At 38.9% G+C, this 21,979-nt stretch overlaps 1 protein-coding gene across 2 annotated transcripts in view; it reads left to right on the top strand.

Annotated features, from left to right (window-relative positions):
- Positions 1 to 21,979, top strand: part of VWA8 (von Willebrand factor A domain containing 8) — a 364,304-nt gene that overhangs the window by 163,965 nt on the left and 178,360 nt on the right. For both annotated transcript variants that reach the window (XM_086711392.1, XM_086711387.1), the window contains 2 exons: positions 1,591 to 1,662; positions 20,945 to 21,021. In XM_086711392.1, the coding sequence (XP_086567518.1) occupies positions 1,591 to 1,662; positions 20,945 to 21,021 (149 nt within the window). The remainder of the gene's footprint in view (positions 1 to 1,590; positions 1,663 to 20,944; positions 21,022 to 21,979) is intronic.

Here is a 21,979-nt window from a genome sequence, read left to right as displayed (position 1 = left end):
AGATGGCATCTATAGCCTACATTCCTTGAGAGTGCTCCATGGGCTTCTAAATGTGTGCCAAACTGAAGCTTGTTCCTCAGGCTGAATCTCCAGGACAAGCAAAGAGGCCTCCTTCACAGAAGATTGAAGAGTATGCCTCAGTCTGCTGTCTTGCAGTGTCCTGGGCTGGTAGCCTGCCAAGCACCATCTTTATGATAGCCACAGTCTCATGGGACCCAGAAATGCAAGCCCCCCCAAGATACCAGAGCCAAATATTAAGGAGTGTCCCTGGGGGACAGCTGCATTAACCAGGGCACCAGACACAAAAACTAGGGCACCAGATGTGTGTAAAGCTCCCTTCCAGGAGACACTGGTGCTTTGGAGCATGATAAAGTGTGAGTACAAAGATAGCGCCTGCCCTCCAAGGTCTCTAGACAGGATTACAGCCACCCCTAGGATGCATGTTTTATTAGAATACTGCCCCCTCAGGCCTCAGTCATGATGATTAGCTAATAGTCCTCCTTCCTAGAATAACTGAGCTCCTGGATTTGTTGCCTATTGCTATGCCCTAGGGGTGGTAGCTTTTTAAGACCTCTCTGTCCTTTGGTTACAGTCCTGTGGGACTCACTGTATAAGCCCCACTGGCCACCAGAGCCATGTGATGTAGAGGTATCTTCTGACAGAAGTCACAAAAATCAGGGGCCACATAGGGGTATGAGCTTCTTTCTGGGTGATGCCAATTATCAGTTGTATGGGACCAGGAATGCAAACTCCCCGGCCTCCAGAGCCAGGTGATCAAGAGGTGACTCCCAGGTCATAGTCACAAAAATTGAGGCACCAGATCCATGTAAAAGCTCTCTTCCAGGAGATACTGGTGTTCTGGAATATGGGAGAGGGAGAGCATGAAGATGGCCTGTGCCAGTCTCCATCCCCAGAGAGTATTCCAGCAGGCTTCTACATGTGTGTATTAAGTTAGATGCCTGTACCTCAGGCCAGTTCTTTAATATAAGCAGGTGAGCCTCCTTCACTTTAAGTCTGGGCACAGTCAGCTGCCTCTGAGCTGGGCCCCGGGTCAGGGGAGTCTGAGTGCACAATCCTCTAAGAGCAGTTTCTCAGAATCACTAGAGTCTTGTGGGTCTCAGGATGTAAGCCCTGTTGGCTTTCAAAGTTAGATGTTTTGGGGGGCTCATCTCTCAAGTATATGTCTTAAAAGTTGGGATGCTCAGTGTGGGGTTTGGACCCTTCGTTCCTCAGGGTGAAGCTCCACATTTTGAGATCCCTCCCAGTTACAGGATGCTGCACTGGGGGTGAGGTTTATGGTGAGACTGTGTCCCAGCCTCTCCTCCCTGCTTTGATGGTTTTCTTCTCATTTGCCCAGTGTGTAATCATCAGGCAGCTAGCCTTTAGATTTTTCTAAAAGGAAAGTATTTCATCTGATGCTGTACAATCTGTGTGTCCACGGGGGGAGGTGAGTTCGGGATCTTCCTACACTGCCATCTTGAATTGTCACCCTAGATGTTTTACTTAGCACAAAGAGGTATTTATTGTTAACTTTATTATTTCACCTTGATTATGCAAAACACAATTAACCTCTAGTTCTTTTCTCTCTAGCACATGATAGTGATGGAAGACATGCTGAAAGACTTTCTTCTTGGAGAACACCTATTATTGGTTGGCAATCAGGTGAGTTATGGCTGGAACTCAGGTACTAATGAATAAATGATAGTAACAGTTTAAAAGCAGTAAGTCTCTTCTTGTTGGAATATGTTTTTAGAAGTGATTCTTCTTTTTCCTACCAAAATGACTGATTTAATTAAGTAAAGAGGGCCTCTACCTTCTAAGTTTTAGAATTATCTCTGGGCTTAAATCCCCATTCAATCACCCATCAAGTTCTGTCCCTTCTACCTCCTAAGTATCTACTCTTCTTTCCTATATCTGTCACCCTAGCCCAGCTCGCCGTCACCTGTCACCTGGTCTACAGCAGTACTTTGCTAACATAGCTCCACGTCAACCTTACTCTCACTCCGATCTACTCCTCACTCTGCAGCCAGGTTGATACTTGTCAAATTAAAATCTGACCAAGTCTCCCTTTTTCGCTTAAATTGGCTTTCCATTTCTTAGGTATAGTCTTCAGTATGGCTTACAGTGTCCTGCAGGATCTGGCCTCTGCCCACCTTTCTAGTCCTAAGCCTTGGCTCCTTCCTTTCTCTCACTCGGTGTTAGCTTGAGCCACTCTGAACTTGCTTCAGTTTCTTATCTCCGCCCTGGTCCTTGCTGCCTGCCCTTCTGTCTACAAGGAGCACTCCCAGTCCTCTTCCTCCACCCCTTTCCCCTAACTCCTGAGAGGTCTCCCCTTGTCCCTAGCTGAATTCAATTTATCCTCCTTCTACACCCTTCTATGTTTCTGTCCTCACACTAATCATGTTACTGTGTCTATGTGTAGAATGACTGTCTTTCCCACTTGTCTTTATGATCTTTAAGGGCAGGGACTATGGTTTTCTTGCTTCTTTCTGTATCCTTGGTTACTAGAACAGTGTCTGCTACATTGTAGATATTCACCATGTGTTTATGGAGGGACGGGATGGATATTTTCTGTTTAGAAGGTTCTGATGTTCCCCAGTTGAATTGTCAGATTCACGGTGAACAGCACCTTTGGTTTTTTTTAAATGGGTCTTAAATTAATGATAAACTTTCAGAAGGAGTTTAGTCTTTATTTTTCCTTTTTTTTTTTAACTTATAAAGACAACACATGTTCTTCATATATTTAGTCCGTCAAACTTATAATTTTAAAGTGTTGGGTTTTTTAAGTTTTTATTTATTTATTTTGAGAGAGAGAGAGAGAGAGAGAGAGAGAGAGAACATACGTAAGTGAGGGCAGGGCAGAGAGAAAATCCCAAGCAGTACAGAGGCAGATGTGGGACTGGATCCCACAAACCGTGAGGTCATGACCTGAGGTGAAATTAAGAGTTGACAGTTAACCGACTAAGACACCCAGGTGCCCCAAAGTGTTGATTTTTTTTTTTTTTTTTTTTTTTTTTTTTTTACTAAATGTGGACCAATCGAATGGCTTACTGATCGAGTACATAGATTTAGAAGTTAACTGGTTCAAGCTGCAATAGCAACCCTGTCACAGATGGCTGTGACTGTGGGAAAATTGCTTATCTTACCAAGGCCCAGTGCCCTGATATCTAACCTGGAAGTAAAAACAGTATGCACTCAAGTAAGAACCACAGGAGGTAATTCGTGGAAAGTACCTCATGCAGTGCCTGCCTCATAGTAGGTGATCAGTTAAAATTAAATCTCTTTATCACTGTGCTGTTAAAAAGGACTTTAATATTTTCTTGTTTCATTTTTTTCTAAATAAGAATTACAAGAAGCGTGATAAATTATTCAGGTTTTTTTTTTTCACTGTTTAAAAAGTCCTGCCTACCTTTATGTATTGAAAAATCATTTTCCTCCCCAAGTAAGGATGGAAAGCAATTATCCAGTATTCAGTCCTTGATTTCAAATTTTTCATCTGTCTCTGAAAAATGGTGACTCTCTGAAAATTTCTGACTATCTAGCCCAGAGTATTTCACAAACATTTTAAAAGTGGTTAAACCTTGGTGCACTCAGTGTGTCCTTTTTGGGACTTCTGCCATCACCTGGATGACCCTAGACAGAGACTCTGCTGGCATCTCAGCAGCAGCAGGCCAGACCAACAATCTACAGAACTGGGACTTGGGGAATAATTTTGCTGAGAAGCAGCTTTTCAAAAGGAAGGTCCCTAGAGGTCAAGCTGTGAATTCAAGCAGCACGGAAATATCCTAAGTTATACTGATGCCCTAAGGGTTTAGTGGGTGGGATGGAGAAGTGTCTTGCCAAAGGCAGAGTTGACAGTTGAGCAGCTAAGAGAGTCAGGGTTTCAGAAGAGTTGTCTAGGTTGAAAAGTTAAAGTTAGAACCTAGCCAGTAACCAGAAAGACAGGAATCACACTCTAATCTGTGAGAGGGGAGGGGGGCTGAGGAGAGCTATGCAGGATGAGGGTGAGGTGGAACAGAGGTTTGCTTTTACTTTGTGGTAAGTGGAAAAGAGGCAGTGTGCTTTGAAATGATGCTGGAGTCATGTTGGTGGGAAATCCGGTAGGCTATCTCTAGTTGATTTCCGGTCCCAAAGAAGAGAACAGGACAGTAGGACACAGGGCCAGGCAGTGGGATGGAGGCAAGAGCAGCTACTGCTCTGTAGGCATGTGCCTGGCATCACGAATGTCTCTCCATCACTGCTGTCACAAACTGCCTGTCATCAGCGGGTCTTGCCTTCTTTCGTCCTTGTTCTGCACCCACTTGGGAGAAAGAAAAATTGACCAAGGGAGATTGTATTCAATGCTAAATTTGGTATGTTTAACTGGCCTTTTTCATATCAGAAGGGCTTTTTTGTTCATTCATTATATACCTTTAAGACCATCAGTCTCATATAATGAGACTCTTAAATACAGAGAACAAACTGAGGGTGGAAGGGGAGGCGGGGGAGGGGGGAATGGGTGATGGGCATTGAGGAGGGCACTTGTTGGGATGAGCACTGGGTGTTGTATGTAAGTGATGAACCACCGGAATCTACCCCTGAAACCAAGAACACACTTTACACACTGTATGTTAGCCAATTTGACAATAAATTATATTAATAATAATAATATTACCAATGTTGAAGGAACTTTCAGATTTCCCAAGTCAGTTCTGCTTCTGTGTCCATTAAATTATCTAGTGAACAAGACTAACTCTCTTAGTCTGTTGTTTGATATCCTCCTGTCATTTGTCCATTATCTATTCCTACCCTGCTTGCAGCCTACTGTCTCATTCCTCCCCCTCAAACTCTTGTCCTCAGATAAATATAACTGCTTTCCAAACATACCTTTGTATCAGTGTCATATTCCAACCTTTGATCTTATCAGCCTGCTCTCTTATTTCCCCCATCTTTGCCTTTTGAAATCCTTCCAACCCCAGAGTGGCAATGTGCTATCATAGAAGAGCGAAAGCTGGGAATCCAAAGACCTACCTTCTTGTCCAGACTTTACAATTCTCTAGGTGATATTAGGTAGATTGCTATTACTCCTTAATGGGCTTTGTCTTTTTTCTTCTCTCTCTCTTTTTTCCCCTTATCTGTTAAATGATAGGATTGAAATGGGTATTTTCTTTTTTTTTTTTTAAGTTTATTCATTTATTTTGAAAGAGACAGGGAGAGAGAGTGAGAGAGGAAGGGGCAGAGAGAGAGGGAGAGAGTGAATCCCAAGCCAGCTCCATGCTGTCAGCACAGAGCCCAATGAGGGACTCAATCCCGTGAACCATGAGATCATGACCTGAGTCAAAATCAAGAGTCAGACGCTTAACCAACTGAGCCACGCAGACGCCCCTGGAATGGGTATTTTCTAAGGTCCTTCTGGCTATAATATTCTATAATATGTTTCTTTAATAAAGTCTTCCTGAACACAGGCCTGAAGCTTTGGCCCTATTCCTTGAACTGTTACAGCAGGTCAGTTATTGATTTCTTTTGGCTTCTCTTAGACTTATGCCTCTACCTGCCATCTCTCTACTAAACCGAGAGAGAGTCCCTTGAGAAAAGCCTTAATTATTTTTGCCTTGCATACATAGATAGTCAACAAATATTTACTGAGTAAATTGCTGGATTGTAGAAGACTACTAAGAATAAATTCCCAATGAGTAGTCAAAATGATTTAGAAGTAGTATGAATTTAAAATTCAGGTTAACTCGGATTATTTTCAGGAGAGTCTAAGACAGATGGACTGAATTCCTTATTTTGTCAATTTGTAACTATCAACGAAGGAAACAAATTAGGTAGAATCTAGGGAGTGCCTACTTAAGAGAGTAAATAGTTAAGTGGCCCATTCAACTGGATATGTTTATATATACTGACAGGATCAGAGACTGGCAGCATTATCACTAGAACAGAATAATGGAATAGTAATCATTTTTAAATTTCAAATAATAATTAAATGGTGATTAATATTTAGCTAATTAAGTGACATATAACATTGTGCCTGCTTACATTCACCAGGTCAAGGAGTAGAGATTGAACCAAAGTGGCTAGTTAAAATTTAAACAGAACTTTTTAAATACTTTAGCTAATTTTAGTTCCTCTCACACTTGTTTTCAACCATTGGTGTTAAGATCTGAGCAAGATTCTACAGTTTGACTCTTTTTCTCTCCCAGCCTTATTGAGATAGAATTGACAAAATCGTAATATATTTAAAGGGTACAATGTGATGATTTGATATACATATACATTTTGACAAGATTCCTCCCGTCTAGTTAATTAAACATTCTACTGCCTCACATGTTTTCTTTTGTCATACGAACATTTAGATTCTACTCTCTTAGCAAATTCTATTATGTAATACAGCGTTATCAACTATAGCCACCACGTTATACATTAGATCTTCAGAGCCTGGTCATCTTATAGGTGAAATTTTGTACCCTTTTCCCAACCTGTCCCTATTACCCCACCCCCAGCCACTTTTCTACTCTGAGTCTGGCTCTTTCTTTATCTTTTTCTTTTGTAGATTCCTCATATAAATGATACCACGCAATATTTGTCTCTCTTTCTCTCTCTGGCTTATTTCACTTAACATAATGCCCTCCAAGTTCATTACAGTTAGACTGTTGACTGCTTCCATTTTTAGTATGTACAAGGGAGTGTAAGGTCACCTACACGATTTGTTGGCAAATAAATGCAGAGCAAGTACGACCCAGAGATGTGTTTTGCCAAGGATGGAGTTGTGTGTTCTCTTTCCCTGTGCTTTCCTCAGAATTCTGAGCATCTAGGACGTTTCTTTTTCATGAACGTACTTTTGCAGTCATACTAACGCAGGCCCTTCATCAATGGCTTCGAAAATGCCTTGCTTCATTTATCAGTGGTATTTCAGCACCTCTGAATATTTTATGCACCTTCTCATCTTCACCTTTATTTCTATCTTGTAAAACAAAATAATAAATAAAGGAAAAAGGAGAGTGAAGGCATAGCTGGTAGGGTGAGGACTACTGACAGTAGTGGTATCATTGTTTTTATTAGTGTTTTTTTCCTAAATGCAAAGTGACAAGTGGGAAAATGCCTATTTTAATTACATGATTTATTCTGAAACTAAGTAAACTATTTGTAGCAATTGATCAGGCTCCTTTCTTTCTCTCTCTCTTTTTTTTAAATGTTTATTTTTATTTTTGAGAGAGAGAGAGAATGAATCCCAAGCAGGCTCCAGGCTCTGAGGCACAACCCAACACGGGGCTCAAACTCACAAACCAGAAGATCATGACTTCAGCCAACATCAAGACACTTAACCGACTGAGCCACCCAGGCACCCCTTTCTTTCTCCTTCTAAGACATTACATGATGACTACTCCAAAAAAAAAAAAAAAAAAAAAAAAAGAAATCAGAAGTGAAGCTTTGAGGTTTAAGTATTGGCAGAGAAACCAGCAGTGGGCTGGCAATAAAGTGTGATGAATGCTCTTAATACAAACTATCTATAGATACATTCAGTCTACCCAGCCTTCTGTTTGCAAACTAGAATCTGGCTGAAGTCCATGAAAGAAACTTTTAAATAGTTGAAGTTGTAAATTTGGAGATGCCTTGAAAGATTTCTCTGTCACCAGTAGCAGCTTTTACAGTGAGGAAGTTAAGGAGTAAATGTTGATTTTGAGATATCTCACAGTTTATTGTCTTTATAAGCCCAAATCCACCTTTTCTTTCCATATAATACTATATTTTCTAAGAAATCTGATATTAGACAAGATTTTATAACTGTTGGAAAGCTGAAAACAGTTCCATAAATGTCACTTATCGTAGCAAAATTAAGTAACCCACATCTTATTTTGATGAAGTGAATTGATTTTTGTTACCCTTTTGATTTTCTATGTAGGATTTTATGGCTCAGTGCAGCAACTTTCCAATAAGAGAAGCAGAATGGCTGCCTGTTAGCCAAAAGGGACAGGTGCCTGAAATGACACTAATCTGATGGTCCCTTAGTACATAATGCTGCAGAGTGTAGAACCACTTTAGTATGCCGCCACATGTATTATTTTCTACTTACTTTAATTATAACATTACATGTGCCTTTCGTGCAATTAGGAGTTTTCATGCAGGCTTTTTCTTTTTTTTTTTTTTTTTTATCCTAGCATGACTTTCTATTTAAGCTTGACTGAGAGGGAAAAAAAGAAATGCCTATTTATTTTTGAGTCAGTGATGCTTCTTCTGTCCCAACTCTACTGGAGAATAAGCTTCTTTTCTTCCCAGATTTTCTTTTCTCTTGATTTATAGAGCTATATTCTATTTGATATGCAAAATATTGATTGTGGGTGTTTGGCATTATAGAATCAACCTATAGGTGCGTAGTTTTTATTGTTTTTTAAAAACTCCCTAAGAATTAACTTACGTTTTTGTGTAAGACCCCTTGAGTTTTGAGAGACAGTTGCATTTTATCAGATACTAGAAGGAAGAAATATTTCAGCAATATGGTGTTCCAAAGTGTTCAGCTATCCCTACCTAAGAGTGTTTTTCTAATATGCAGTATTTTAAGAGATGAAAATGTAATCACCTATATATAATGTGAGATAAAATTGCAAAGCAAATCATCAAATTTTGATTTATGTTTAATGAAACATAATAATTTGTAGTCACTTCTAAATGAATATAATCCAGTAATTTGCCAGATCTTTCTTTTTTCTTTTCTTCTCTTTCTTTCTTTCTTTCTTTCTTTCTTTCTTTCTTTCTTTCTTTTTCTTTCTTTCTTTCTTTCCTTCCTCCCTCCCTCCCTTTCTTTTCTCTTTTCTTTTTTTTCTTCCTTCCTTCCTTCCTTCCTTCCTTCCTTCCTTCCTTCCTTCCTCCCTCCCTCCCTCCCTCTCTCCCTCCCTCCTTTTCTTTTATTTTATTTCTTTCTTTCTTTCTTTCTTTCTTTCTTTCTTTCTTTCTTTCTTTCTTTCTTCATTTTAAACTAGCTTTTTGTATCATTTTACCAATAATAGTGGTCTGGTGAAAATTTTATACTTAGGCTCTCCTTGTATTCCACAGCCCATACTTTTGCCCTTATCAAAATTCTGTTGGTGTTATGTCTTCCTTATCAAATCAAAAGTCAGCTCTGGCTGATTTTTCACATAGGATGTCTTCTCTATCCCTGACTTTCATGTGCTTCATGTTTTTACAGTACTGATTCTTTAGATATTCTTTTCACTTCCTTGGCAATTTCTGATCTATCAGCAGTGAGATAAATCTTAGAAAGTATCTCTTAATTTTATTTTCCTGGTAAAAGTTGTAAGTGGCTCTTCCTTGCTTATCAGATAAAGTCTCCGAGGGAGACACTTAAAATGATCTGTAACCTGGCTCTAAACTCCTTGTATAATATTAATTCTTACAGATTTGAGTTTCTTAGCCTCCCTGAGTAAACCAGGCCCTTTTGCTCCCCCAGCCATTTTTCATATTGTTGGCTTCACACAGCACTTCTCTCATCTTTGCTGATGAAAATCCTGCCAGTTTTCAAAGCCCAAATATTTCTTCTTCAGCAAAACTTTTCCTAGTCTTTCCCAAGTAGAAATAATCTTGGGGTGCCTGCCTGGCTCAGTAAGTAGAGCATGCAACTCTAGTGTTGGGGTTGTGTGATCAAGCCCCACATTAGGTATACTGATTACTTAAAAATAAAATCTTTAAAAAATAATAATAATCTTTTTTCTGAAATTTTATAGTATTTTTCACTATTTTGATACTTTTTTTAAGTTGTGATATGTATTTGATTTTATCTACAACTGTAGATTTCATCTACAACTACAAGTTTCTTATGAGTATAAGGGTTAAAAATGGTAATATTTGTACATTTTACAATTTCCAATATCCTTTTTTTAAAACCATTTCATTTAGTTCTACACCAGCCTTTTGAGGTAAATGTTTTTAGGTTCACATTTTACAAATAAGCCTTCTAAAACTCAAAAAAGTTAAAATATTTGCTCAAGATCACATAGCTAGTTAGTGGCAGAGTTAGGGCTCCGACCTCAAAGTTCACACTTATTTTTCACCATACCACAGGAATGCTTACCCTAGGAATAATAATGGTAACAGCAACAAGAATAATAATATGTAATTGCTAACTTTGGTTGAGTGCCACAGGCTAAGGAGTATGCTTTACATACAGAGTACAGGGCGTTTTGTAATTTTCTATAAAAAGCAGAGTATGTAACGAACCCTTTTACTGGTTACTTAGCTTTAACAATTAATAGCATTTTATCTAACTTGTTTTATCTATTCCCCCAACGCTTTTTTATGTTGTCTTTTCATGCATTATTCTTTTACATAATGCGTTTTTCTCATAGCCATCCCAGTATTTATTTCTAATATAACCACAATTCTGTACACCTAACAAATTAATAATAATCCCTGAATATATTCTGATACCCTTTTTTCATTTTTCCACAGCTATCTCCAGACAGTCATTTTGCACTTGGTTTATTCCAATCAGCATTTAAACAAAGGCTGGAAATTATATTTAGTTGACATCCCTCCTAAGTCTCTTTGAAAAAGGAATGCAATACTCTCCTGTCCTCTTTACCCTGAGCAGGCTAACGAATTTTCACGAATGTAAACATTTTATTCAGAACTACACCAGTGTTGATGAACGTCTGAGGAAATACTGTCTAGAATAAATTTTGTTAAGCCAATTTAAGTCCCTCATTAATTTGTACAACAGTGACCTCAAACCATATCCATTTTTTTCCAGGCTAGAAATAACTGCTTTCTTTTCTTGATTTTCATAGCCTTTGACTTTGAGATATTTATACATTATGAAAACCAGTAAGCGTATCTTTAGTGCCAACTAAGCAGAACTCTATGCACGTTGTTACTACATAACCGTATATAATCCTTTGTATCTTACTCCACCCGTTAATCATAGGCTTCTTGTGATCATGGACTTAGTTTTTCTCCTGGTAAAGTCATGTTTGTTGAATTATTTAATATTGAGATGCTGTGAATATTTTATTGCCAAAATTAAAGAATGTGTGAATTTTGCTAATTAATAATTTGAACTGAGCCCTAGCAGATTGCTACTGTGCAACATTAGAAATATAGCATGTTGCTATGCCAGCAGAATTGTCTGATATCTGTAAAGGGACTGAACAGTTTGTCCAGAAATCTTGTCTGTAGTCCCCAGCTGGTGATGGCAGCAGGGAATTTGATAACTAAATGTGCTATGATTCTAGGAGCTCTAGCAGCCTGGGAGTCCCAAGGGTATGAAATACTTGGGTTTATCAAAGATAAGGACAGTCATCTTTGTTTTAGATTGTATTATGTTGTGTCCCTTCTCCAACCCCTTGCTTCCTAATGAAGTTGTTTGTATTACGATCTGGAAATTCTTGACCATTCAGTGTTTCTTAGTGAATGTTCTTTTGCACTTATTTTGAATTTGCATGTTGTTCTTGCACATATACTGATTTTTCATTTCCCTCCACAAGATTTGTCATGGTTGCTTTGGTCATACCTAATGACCAAACTACCTAAGAGTATACCTTTGCCATTTATAGCAGCACAGTATTTCAAAGAGGAGTTGCAGGGATGTGGATTTCATCATTCCTGTTTGAAAAAGAGATTATGACCTTTGACAGAAAGCTTTATAAGTAAGTGTGTTTTCAAGCCATGCAAACTCATAGTGCAGTTGAAATGTATGTCTTTCCGTCTGGCTTCTGGGTATGTTTATTGGCTCTGTTACGAAGAAGCCACTTGTGCACATGTTTAGGATTGTTTACTATTCAGTTTTAATAATTTTTTTCTGATTACCTAAGTAGTGCAGGTTCACTGAGAGAATTTGGAAAATAAATTTCCGGTGATTTATATAGCAGTAATCTCACATTTTACTATGCGATTACAGAATATTAGAAAAAAAGTGTTTAGGGATCAGCATGTCTAGGCCCTCTTTATTCAAATGAACAAATCTAGGCTCAGATGGTGGTAGAGACCTCCATCTGGAGAGAGATAAAGCAGAGATCATAATCCAGGTTTCTTAACTGCTAGTATATTAAGTATATTTTCGGGCAGAAGCAAAGAATTAGAAGGTTCAACATTTGATAGAACTTATAAGGTTTAAAAAAAGCAGCCACAATTTATTTCTCTCAATTTACTGTAGTATTAGTCTCTTTGTTATTTTTTTTATTGCAGTTGGTATTTGTTAATGGCATTCATATAGTAGCTTTTTTAAAAAGGAAATTAGGACACTGTGCAGAAATTATCTGTAAATATTATACAAACTGGTCTAACTGTATGAATGTTATTAAAGAATTAGGGAGAACTGGAAGGAATGCCCTAAGTTGAGGGAAACACATGAGAGAAAGCAGAGCACTGGCAGTGGTAAACACTCGGAGTCGATTTTAAAAATTACTGCAGAAGGAAAGATCGAACTTGACTTTCTCACTGTTCTCCCTCCTGAACCTTGGATTCTATACAGGGAGTTGCTGGACACATGTTTTAGTATATCATAACTGTGGAATGACTGATCTTGACTGATGTATGACATCAGGATATAAACTTCCATGTAAATCAGTTCAGTGAGGCTACCTCCTGACATTTTGCTTTGCAATATGGTGAAACAGAAAACAGCCCAATCTGTTGAATCAGAATGGATATGCCTTCAAATCCCATTGTGTGCCGGGTTCTTAACCACTTGGAATTTAAGTTTGTTTCTCTCCAAGCAGGTACATTATCTCCTGCTCACATGGGCTAGCATGAGGATTCAAGTGATTAAGCACTGAAAGGGTGTGTATGCATACAGCAGAGGGCTCCATAAATGTTAGTTTCCTCCTCTTTGTTTGCACAAAGGGAGCAGAAGCTTCCTGGAACAGCTTTCTACCTCCTTTTGCAAGAGCAAGTCGCATGACTTCCCTTTCCTTTCTTACTTTCTTCTTTCCTCAAATTTTAGTAGTTATTCCCTGCAGGTTATACGTGAGGTGAATGAGGTGTGCGAACTGGGGGACCGATCCTGGCCTCAGGGAGGGAGTTTTCCCTCCCAGGCACCAGACCTGTTGCTAAAGTACAGTGTGGTGAATGCTGTAAGACAATGGCTTGGGAGCCCAAAGGAGGAGATTGTTCTGATGCTCAGAGAGAGAAAAGAATGGGAGAGTCAGGCAAAGCTTCTGAGAAGCGAGGCATTTGATCAGAACACTAAAGAGTGAGTGGAAGAATTTGGATAGATGGGGGAAGGATGGGCTATTCTCAGAACGAACAAGGTAAGCAAAGCTGTGGGAGCGCGAAGGTTTAGGACACTGTTGGTTGATTAAGAACACATTTGAGTGAGATTTGCAGAGGGCTGCCGGCAGCTTTCAAGTTTACCTGCTATGACATATCCTTCAACATCTGGACTGGCCCAGGTCTCATCCCTAGATTCATTTTCTCTTACCTGCTCTCCATTCTGCTTTAGGTCTTTTCTCCTGCTCCACTCCTATCTCCCCCTCCCCCTTGATGGGATACAGATGGAGTTTCCAAAATTCTGTATGTTCTCCTTGTCCAGGAAGACAAGGCCTACAGCCTTTTCCTTTAAAGGATTTTACCGCTAATCTCTCTGAGGAAACAGGATAATTAAAATAAGAAACCTGAGGAATGTATAAGGATTCCAGAATCTTTCAAGTCCTTTAAGTCATGGTCCCTGATGTTTTCTCTCACAGAAACTGGAAGCATGTTTACTTCCTATCCTTGGTTTGATTCGTGTCTGTGGGACGTAACATGTTCCCTGCTTCTCTTAACCCTGTAGTTGAAGGACCGTCTGACTCCTACATCTGCGAAGGTCCTTCTCTCCAGGATATTACCACAAAGAACACAGTGAGACGAAACAGTAATGATACAAGAAAGTGCCATTCTCGTGAGACGTTTTGTATTTTCTCAGACTTCTCATTCCACAGCTTCCTTCTCCCTTTTTAAATTTTCAACTCACTAAATATTATCCCTAATATGAGTTAACTATGATGTAAAAACTGTTAACTTCATGCTAATTTCTATTGGAGAATACACATTTTATACAGAGAATAATGACAACTGAACATAAATGCTCAGAGGCACAAGATGAAAATGGTAGCAGGTTTGTTTTAGCAGCTGCGCGGTGTATAATGTTTTGTTTTTTGCATTTCCCAGTGAGAAAAATGAGTGTGTGTAACTTTTATGATGGAAAAATAAGAGACTATTTATGTATTTATTCAATTAAAGTAATCCTGAGGATTTTGTGTTCTAGGCAAAAACTGACTGGAAAGCACAAATCGCTGTAACTGGTCCTTTCTGCTCCGCATATTTATAGAAATTCCTTTTGAGGTTATGCTTTTAGCATTTCCTCGAAGGAACCATCAGAGCTTTCAAAATGAAGTCAGAAATGACCTGATGAGATCTCTATTTTAGAAAAATAACTAAACAAATTGTGGGCTGGCCTGTTGTGAGTCCAGAGGAGGGAGACCAAAAGACTCCTGGCACAACGATGGGCCGCCCTTGAGTAGTGACAGTGAATTGGAGAGGAAGGAGCAGATATGGGAAGCAGGCACTTCAAAGTAAACAAATCCAAAATTAAACTGCCTTTTTTTAAAACTAGGCTTCCCTCCTCCTCCCAGCAAATCCACTTCTCCTCCCCTGTTTCATTTGTCAGTAAATGGCACCACCTTCCACCCTGTGGCCCCAGATAGAAACTGACTCCTCTGTCTCCTCATCTCCACATCCAGACCATCACCAGATCCCATTAGTTCTTTTCCCTAAATACCTCTTAAATCCATCCATTTCTTCTGCTCCTTAGTTTAAACCACCATCATCTCCTGCCTGGATTTTCTTAAGGCATTTCTGGGCTGCTTTCTTAGGCTTTCATTCTTTCTGTCTGCCAGATCGTTCTACAGAGTGGTTTTCCAAAAATCAAAATCTGATCCTATTACTCCTCTACTCTACTTCTACTTTTGGGAAACAGCCCAAACTCTTTTAACCGGCTTCCAAGGCTTTGCCAGAGCTAGACCCTGCCTGCCATTCTTGTTTGATTTCTTACCATTTCCTTCCTCATTCCTGCTCTAGCCTTTGCCCTCTCTCAGACCTGTCCAGCACTCCAGCTCACGATTGCCCTCAAGTCTTTACACATACCCTTCTCTCCATCTGGAACGCTCTTCCTCCTCCTCCTCCTCCCCATTACCTCCTTAACTCCTTGACATCCCCACTAAACAGTATTATGTGTGGTGGGCCTGCCTGAACCCTTTGCTAAAATCTTCAGGCATCTCGGATATCCCATAGCATAACACTTATTATAGGTGCACTCGTTATATTTGCTTAATTGTCTTTGTTTCTTACTAGATGGTAAGCTGTGAGTGTGACCATGGGCCATGGCTATTTTATTTACCATCATATCTTGCTCAGTTGGTACATTACCTGTAACGTTATGTGTTAAAATAGTTGACGTATTGGACAAGGGAGGGAGGGAAGATAGGAAATAAGGAAGAAAAGGAGAGAAAGGAGTGAGAAGAAAGAATAAAAACATTTTGCAGGTAGAGACTACACAGGTTGTAGTGACATTGAATGGTGTCATAGGAAAAAGTAGACTAGTCAAAAACGTTCCAAGGTTCGTTCATTGAGTAGCAGGGTACATGGTGATACTCTCTTATACTGGGATTAAAAAGAAAAAGGAGTGGGTTTCGGTGGCAGCATAATGAGTCCTCTATGAACATCTGGTGCAGAAGTTCAGTTGACAGGGGTAAGGGATCTCAGCTGGAGCTTCAGAAAGAGGTTTGAGTCCTATGTGATGACTCCAGTTATGGGAGTGGGTGAGATTGCCCAGGGAGAGTATATGGAGCAAGAAGATAGCTGAGCTAGAAGTTCTGAAGTTCTAAAGACCCTAACATAAAGAAAAAGAGATCCCCGGTGGCAGCTGGGGATTTCATGTCACATCCCACATCTCTGGGACTTGTAAGCCCCTAAAACAGTATGTTGCTCCAGAGCAGTTTGAAAAGCATGGCTGATTAGGTAACTTTGGAGGTGGGCAGGGAGCAGGAACTCCTGGCAGTAGCTTTCCATGATCTGTTTCTATCAGGAGATCCTTTGTATTTCTGACGTTACAGTGCGTTTATGATACTTGCTTTCTCTAGATTCTTTGAAGTTAGCAGACTTGATATGTTAACAAACACATTTTACTCCTCTGAATGTATCTATTTAAAATTTTATGTTTGTTAGAACACGCCATTTAAAGCTTACAGAGCTTTGTAGTATATGTGCAAATGTGAAAATATTTTCCTTCTCTTTGTTCCTGTGTTAGACTTGGAACTATCTGGGGAGAAATCCAGTTAAATATCAAAAAGATTCCTAGAAGATGAAATGATCCATTGTTCTTACGTCAGTGAATTTGTCAGTTTGACAGTCAGCTCTAATAACGTTGAATCTTTTGTAGGTGAAATGTGTAAATTGGATCATTGCAAAACTTGACCAGTTTTTACTAGTCTGAAACTCATCACAGTTTCCGATATTCACTATCTTTATTAACATGATCACAGTTCATATCTTACTGGGATTTTATACCCTTTTCCAGTGCTTTCTAAATTCTTTGTATTCATTCATTGGACAAATGTTTATTGAATGCATTATTGTGTCAGGCTCTGTGCTGGGCTCTGGGCAAACCCGCAATAAATAGTCCTGGACCCTGGCCTCAGGACATTTTCAGTTCACAGAACAGTGGATGAGAGAGACTTTATAAACAAGTTGTCACCCATATAAATCCTACTTATGCTTAAGAAGGAAAAATAAAGGGTAGTGTGGGAGGTGAGGAAGAGCCTAACTTACACTGGAAGGTAGGAGAAGCCTTTGTGAAGAAGGGAATTAAGGTAATGAGTGTGAATGACTAAGATGGTGAATGATAGAAAAGCTCCCCAAGGAGAAGGATGTGCATGGGCAAGGCCCCTGAGGTAGGAAGAGCTTGGAATCTTTTAAGGACTGAAGGAAGCTGGGTGTGACTAGAACAGTGTTTGGGTGGAGAAGAGTGGACACTGGAGGCCTGGAGGAATGAGTGGAGGCTAGAGCATGGTAGGACCTTACAGGCCACAGGAAGAATTTTCACACTTACTCTAAATGCGGTGAGAAGCTACTGAGTGGGGTTGAGCAGAATGACATAATCTAATTTATCTGTTAAGAACATTACTCCAGCTGGCAGTGTGGAAAATACATTCAAAATAGCATGAATGAATGAATAGAATGAACAAATGAATAGAGTGAATGAATGAATGAATGAATGAATGTAGGGAGCTCAGTTGTGAGACTACTGCAGGTACATATTCTTGCCGCACAAAGTCTGTGGATGAGCAGTGTTGGTGCCACTTGGAAGCATCTTAGAGATGCAGAGTCTCAGACCCCAGCCCAGACCTACCAAATCATTCTGCATCTTGTTAAGATCTGAGAGGTGACTCATTTGCTCATCAAAGCTTTAGAACCACTGTTCTAGACAAGATAAGATATTCCTTTGGTTTAAGATGATTCCAGAGAAATTTGACAGACTTAAGATCTATTTTGGAGATAGAAATGAGAAGAATAGTAATGAATTGAGAGGGAGTCAGAAGTACTGAGGATGACTGGGGTCACTGCCATAAACACCTGGGGAGATGTAGATATCATTAATTCATTAGACAAATTAGCTGAGTACCTACGTAGTGTGAGCACCGTTCTAGACACTAGCAATACAGTAGTGTACAAGACAAGCTTCTTGAGCTAACATTTCCAGTCCGGGAGAAAGGTAACACACAAGCAAATAAATTGACGGAATGTTAAATGATGATAAATGCTTTGGAGAAAGATAGGGTTAGCTCTTGATTTTTCCTCCTGAAAAAGGTCTTCCTCCCCTAGTCTTTCCTATCCATTTGCTCAAGGAATTATCTAGAAGTAACCTTTGATCTTTCTTTTCCTTTACCCTCCCTTATCCAGTTCGTGAGCCAGTTTTGTCAGCTTTACTTGCAAAACAAGTTGAATCTGTCTTTCTCCACTTGTACCTCCCTAATCTAAGCCATCACTGTCTCTTGCCTGGATTCTAGAAGTAGCATTCCAACTGGTTCCCAGTTTCCATCCTTACCCCTTCCCTTATAATTCACTCTCCATACCTATGTATTAGTTCACGTCACTTCCCTGCTAAAAAATCTTGTAATGGGGGCTCCTAGGTGGTTCAGTCGGTTGGGCGTCCAACTTTGGCTCAGGTCATGATCTCACGGTTCATGAGTTCAAGCCCCACGTCGGGCCCTGTGCTGACAACTCAGAGCCTGGAGCCTGCTTCGGATTCTGTGTCTCCCTGTCTCTCTGCCCTTCCCTGCTTATTCTCTCTCTCTCTCTTTCAAAAATAAATAATAAATAAATATATATATGTAAATGTAAATATATATATGTAAATATATATATATAAATATAAATATATATATATAAATGGCTCCCTATCGAATAGAATAAAATCCCACTTCTTCACCTTGACTTGTAAACTTGGTTGGTTAGACCCTACTTACTTTTATTTCTTTATCTTGTATATTCTTCTCTTGCCTACAATACTTGAACACATGGGCTGCTCCTCAGATATCCTAAGCTTATATGTACTTTAGGGGATCAGCTGTAGCAACTCTTCTCCTGGAATGCCCCTTCTGGAGTCTTGATAGCACTGGCTCCTCGTCATCTAGATCTCAGCTTAAAGTTACCTGAGGAAAGGTCTTCACTTCTAAATCAATGTCAATAACCACCCAGTTAGTATTACCTCACCCTATCTTAACTGTGTGTAGAGAACATCACTGCTTGATAATTTTCTTTATTTTGTTAGTTGTCTAACTATATGTTGCTGGCTTTCTACCTACTTTTCTAATCTACCTTCCAATCCTTCTGTCTCCACACTTCTGAAATGGGAGTTCCAGAAGAGTGGAAACCTTATCTGTCTCGTTCACTGGTCTCTCTCCTGACATGTGCCAACACTCAGTAAATGTTTGTTTATATGTTGAGTGGATAAACAATCAATCTCCTGGATACCAGTCTCTCCTCTTTCAGTATAGTTTGCATATTATTGCCATATTGTCCTTCTTTAAATATTGATTTCATTCTGTTTCCCTGAATTAAGGGTATACAATGGATCTTAATTGCTTGCTACTCTGTGTTTCTGTGTGTGCTTCATATCTCTGTCGTATTTATTAATTGGTAATCATTCCAGCCCTCTTAGTCTCTCTTGCATCTGTCATCTTATGACATATTTAGTGGGCCAAAGAGAAGAGAAAGATTCTAAGGTTATTAGAATCTATGCCATATAAGTTAGCAGTTATTTATGTACACTGGTGACTTGTCTTCTGTGCTCCCTGTGTATGTATCTTGCCTCCTTTTGAGAACTGTGAGGGACAACTTCTCATATTTTCTTTGTGAATTTGTTTATCTTAGAGGAACTGTCACAGTTCTTCGACTATGAGAATGCTCAATAAATACTCATTTGATTGATTTGAATTTCTATCCTCTGTGCTTGTAGAATGCCTTTCTTTACAAGATATTTGAGCATGTAGCAGAAATACCAATGCCTGCTTCCTTCTATTGGGGTTCTGCTCTTACTGCTTAGTGCCATGCATTTTCCTGATCTGCCTAATGATTTCCTTAGGATGGACTCCTAGCAGTAGGGGAGGAGAAAATTCAAGGCCCCATTTCCCTAAATCAATTTCAAACTGAGAGAAATATAATGCGTAATGTTGGGACTAAAAGCATGAGCATCAGAATCAGACAGACCTGGATTTGAATCCTGGCTGTGTGACCACGAACATGTTGCTTGGCTTTTCTGAGACTTGGTGTCTTGATTTGTGAAGTTGGAATAATCAAAATACTTACCTCATAGAGCTGTTATGGTAATTAAATGAAAGAACACAGGTAAATACCTAGCATAGAGCTTGGCAGGGAGGGTATAAGAAATCAGTAAGTGTTATTTATCGCTATGACTACATATGACTATGGAATTTAGCTTTTTGACGACTTCTACTCTTCCCACACAACTCACTTGTTAAAAGAGTCACATTCCGTTAATAGAGTATTCCACCTCTAAGAGAAAACTTTAAAATGGGGAACTAGCATGGGAGTGGTTTCCATTTTTAACAGTCTGTCTTCTACAAAAGGATGGCAACAACTCTCAGCATCAATAAGTGGTAAGGACATGAAGACATTCCTAACAAGAGCAGATATAGTTGAAACTTTTTTTTTAAGAGAGAAAGAGTGCATAAGAGCTGAGAAGAAGGGAGGGAGAGAGAGAATCTTAAGCAGGTTCCATGCTCAGCACAGAGCGCCACGTGAGGATCCATCTCATGACCCTGAGATCATGATGTGAACTGAAATCAATAATTGGACACTCAACTGACTGAGCCATCTAGGTGCCCCTAGTTGAGACTTATTAATAAACCTTGGTTATAATTTAGGTTTCCAAGGTTTTAAAGGACTGAAAAGGGGATAAAAGGAGAAAAATAAATGAGTGTTTGATTAACACCGAAGTACGGTGTTGTATTCATCTGTCTTTAAAAATCATACTTCTGAAGAACCACTGGCAAAATGGTTGTTTTTATACTTAGTTCATTGCCTTTGATGCCATTCTTCAAATTTGAAATAATTAATATTGTACTATAACATCTATATTTAAGTGTAAAACTGTAGAACAGAAAAAACAAGCTGTGGAAGGCTAAAAGTTATTATGAAGTTCCTTTTAAATAAAAAGAATGCGTTTAGTGTATTTTATGTAAATTAACCTAGTGTACTTAGAAGTAACTTTTTTAAAAACCTTTCTGTCAGAAGTTGTGCTGTATTTGTTTGCTATATGTAAACATATATATATATATGTATATATGTATGTTTTCATTAACAATAAGCTGAAACAGTACAACTTTGAGAAAGTACATTTTGGCAAAAGATTCTTCTGGTTTGTTTTACCTCCACAAAAGTCTCTTTTTGTTTAACGCTCCTTGTGTAATTACAGGGTGTAGGAAAGAACAAGATTGTTGACAGATTCCTTCACCTGCTCAACAGACCTCGAGAATACATTCAGCTGCACAGGTAAGAGTGTAAGACCCACAACCTCTTGAGATGTAGTTTAATTATTTATTTTTCTCCCAGTACAATTTAAAAATACTTTTTTAAAAGCCCATTTTATAAGCCAGTTTTATTTCTGTTCCTCCTGTCCTTATCTTTCTCCTCCTTAAAAGGCAATAAAACATGGCAAAATTTATTTTTAAAGTGACTAATGCTTTATAAACATGAATAAATAGATATTTTGTGGACAGAGAGTGATGAACATTACATTCTAGGAGCAGATTTCATCAACATAAAGGCCCTTAAATTGGAATAAAAATATTAGAGGCTAAGCCCATTCACTAACAGGAAGCTAAAATAGCTCACAAGGAGAAACAATATACTATATGATCTCAGGAATGAGGTAATAAACCAAAAATATAGAATAAGTTATTAGTCTCCTTGCCTTCCTTATAAACACTTTGTGGATTATTTAGTTTTGTGTGGTCAGAATGCTGGTTCAGGGATAGCTTTTAATCAAATATATTTTCTTGACATGAATTGTTTTTACCTGTATCAGCCAACCTGCTCTAAATCTTTCTAAAATAAAAGTAAGTAGCAGATCCACCAAAATAGAGACAGAGACAAAGAGATGGGGAGAGAGAAAGAGAGAAAAATAGAGAAATCAAGGAATATACCAAGTAATAAGCAGGTTAAAACTAGATTTAATTGTTATTTTAATCCCAGGAGATAAAACATATTGTGTAGTGGGTGTTACTCAGTTACTCACTTAAGCATCTGACTCTTGATTCATGCTCAGGTCATGATCTTACAATTCATGAGATCAAGTCCCACATTGGGCTCTGTACTGACAGTGTGGAGCCTGCTTGGAATTCTCTTTCTCCTTCTCTCTTTGCCCCCTCCCCACTCACACTCTCACTCTCTCAAAGTAAATAAACATTTAAAAATATGTATGTATTGTGTAGTGGAAAAAACATTGGAC

The sequence above is a fragment of the Puma concolor genome, chromosome A1, assembly GCF_028749965.1.
Source record: "Puma concolor isolate L17-30 chromosome A1, mPumCon1.1.hap2, whole genome shotgun sequence".
Classification (NCBI taxonomy): Eukaryota; Metazoa; Chordata; class Mammalia; order Carnivora; family Felidae; genus Puma; species Puma concolor.
The sequence above is the reverse complement of the archived record's forward strand: the minus strand, read 5'-3'. Positions and strand labels throughout refer to the sequence as shown.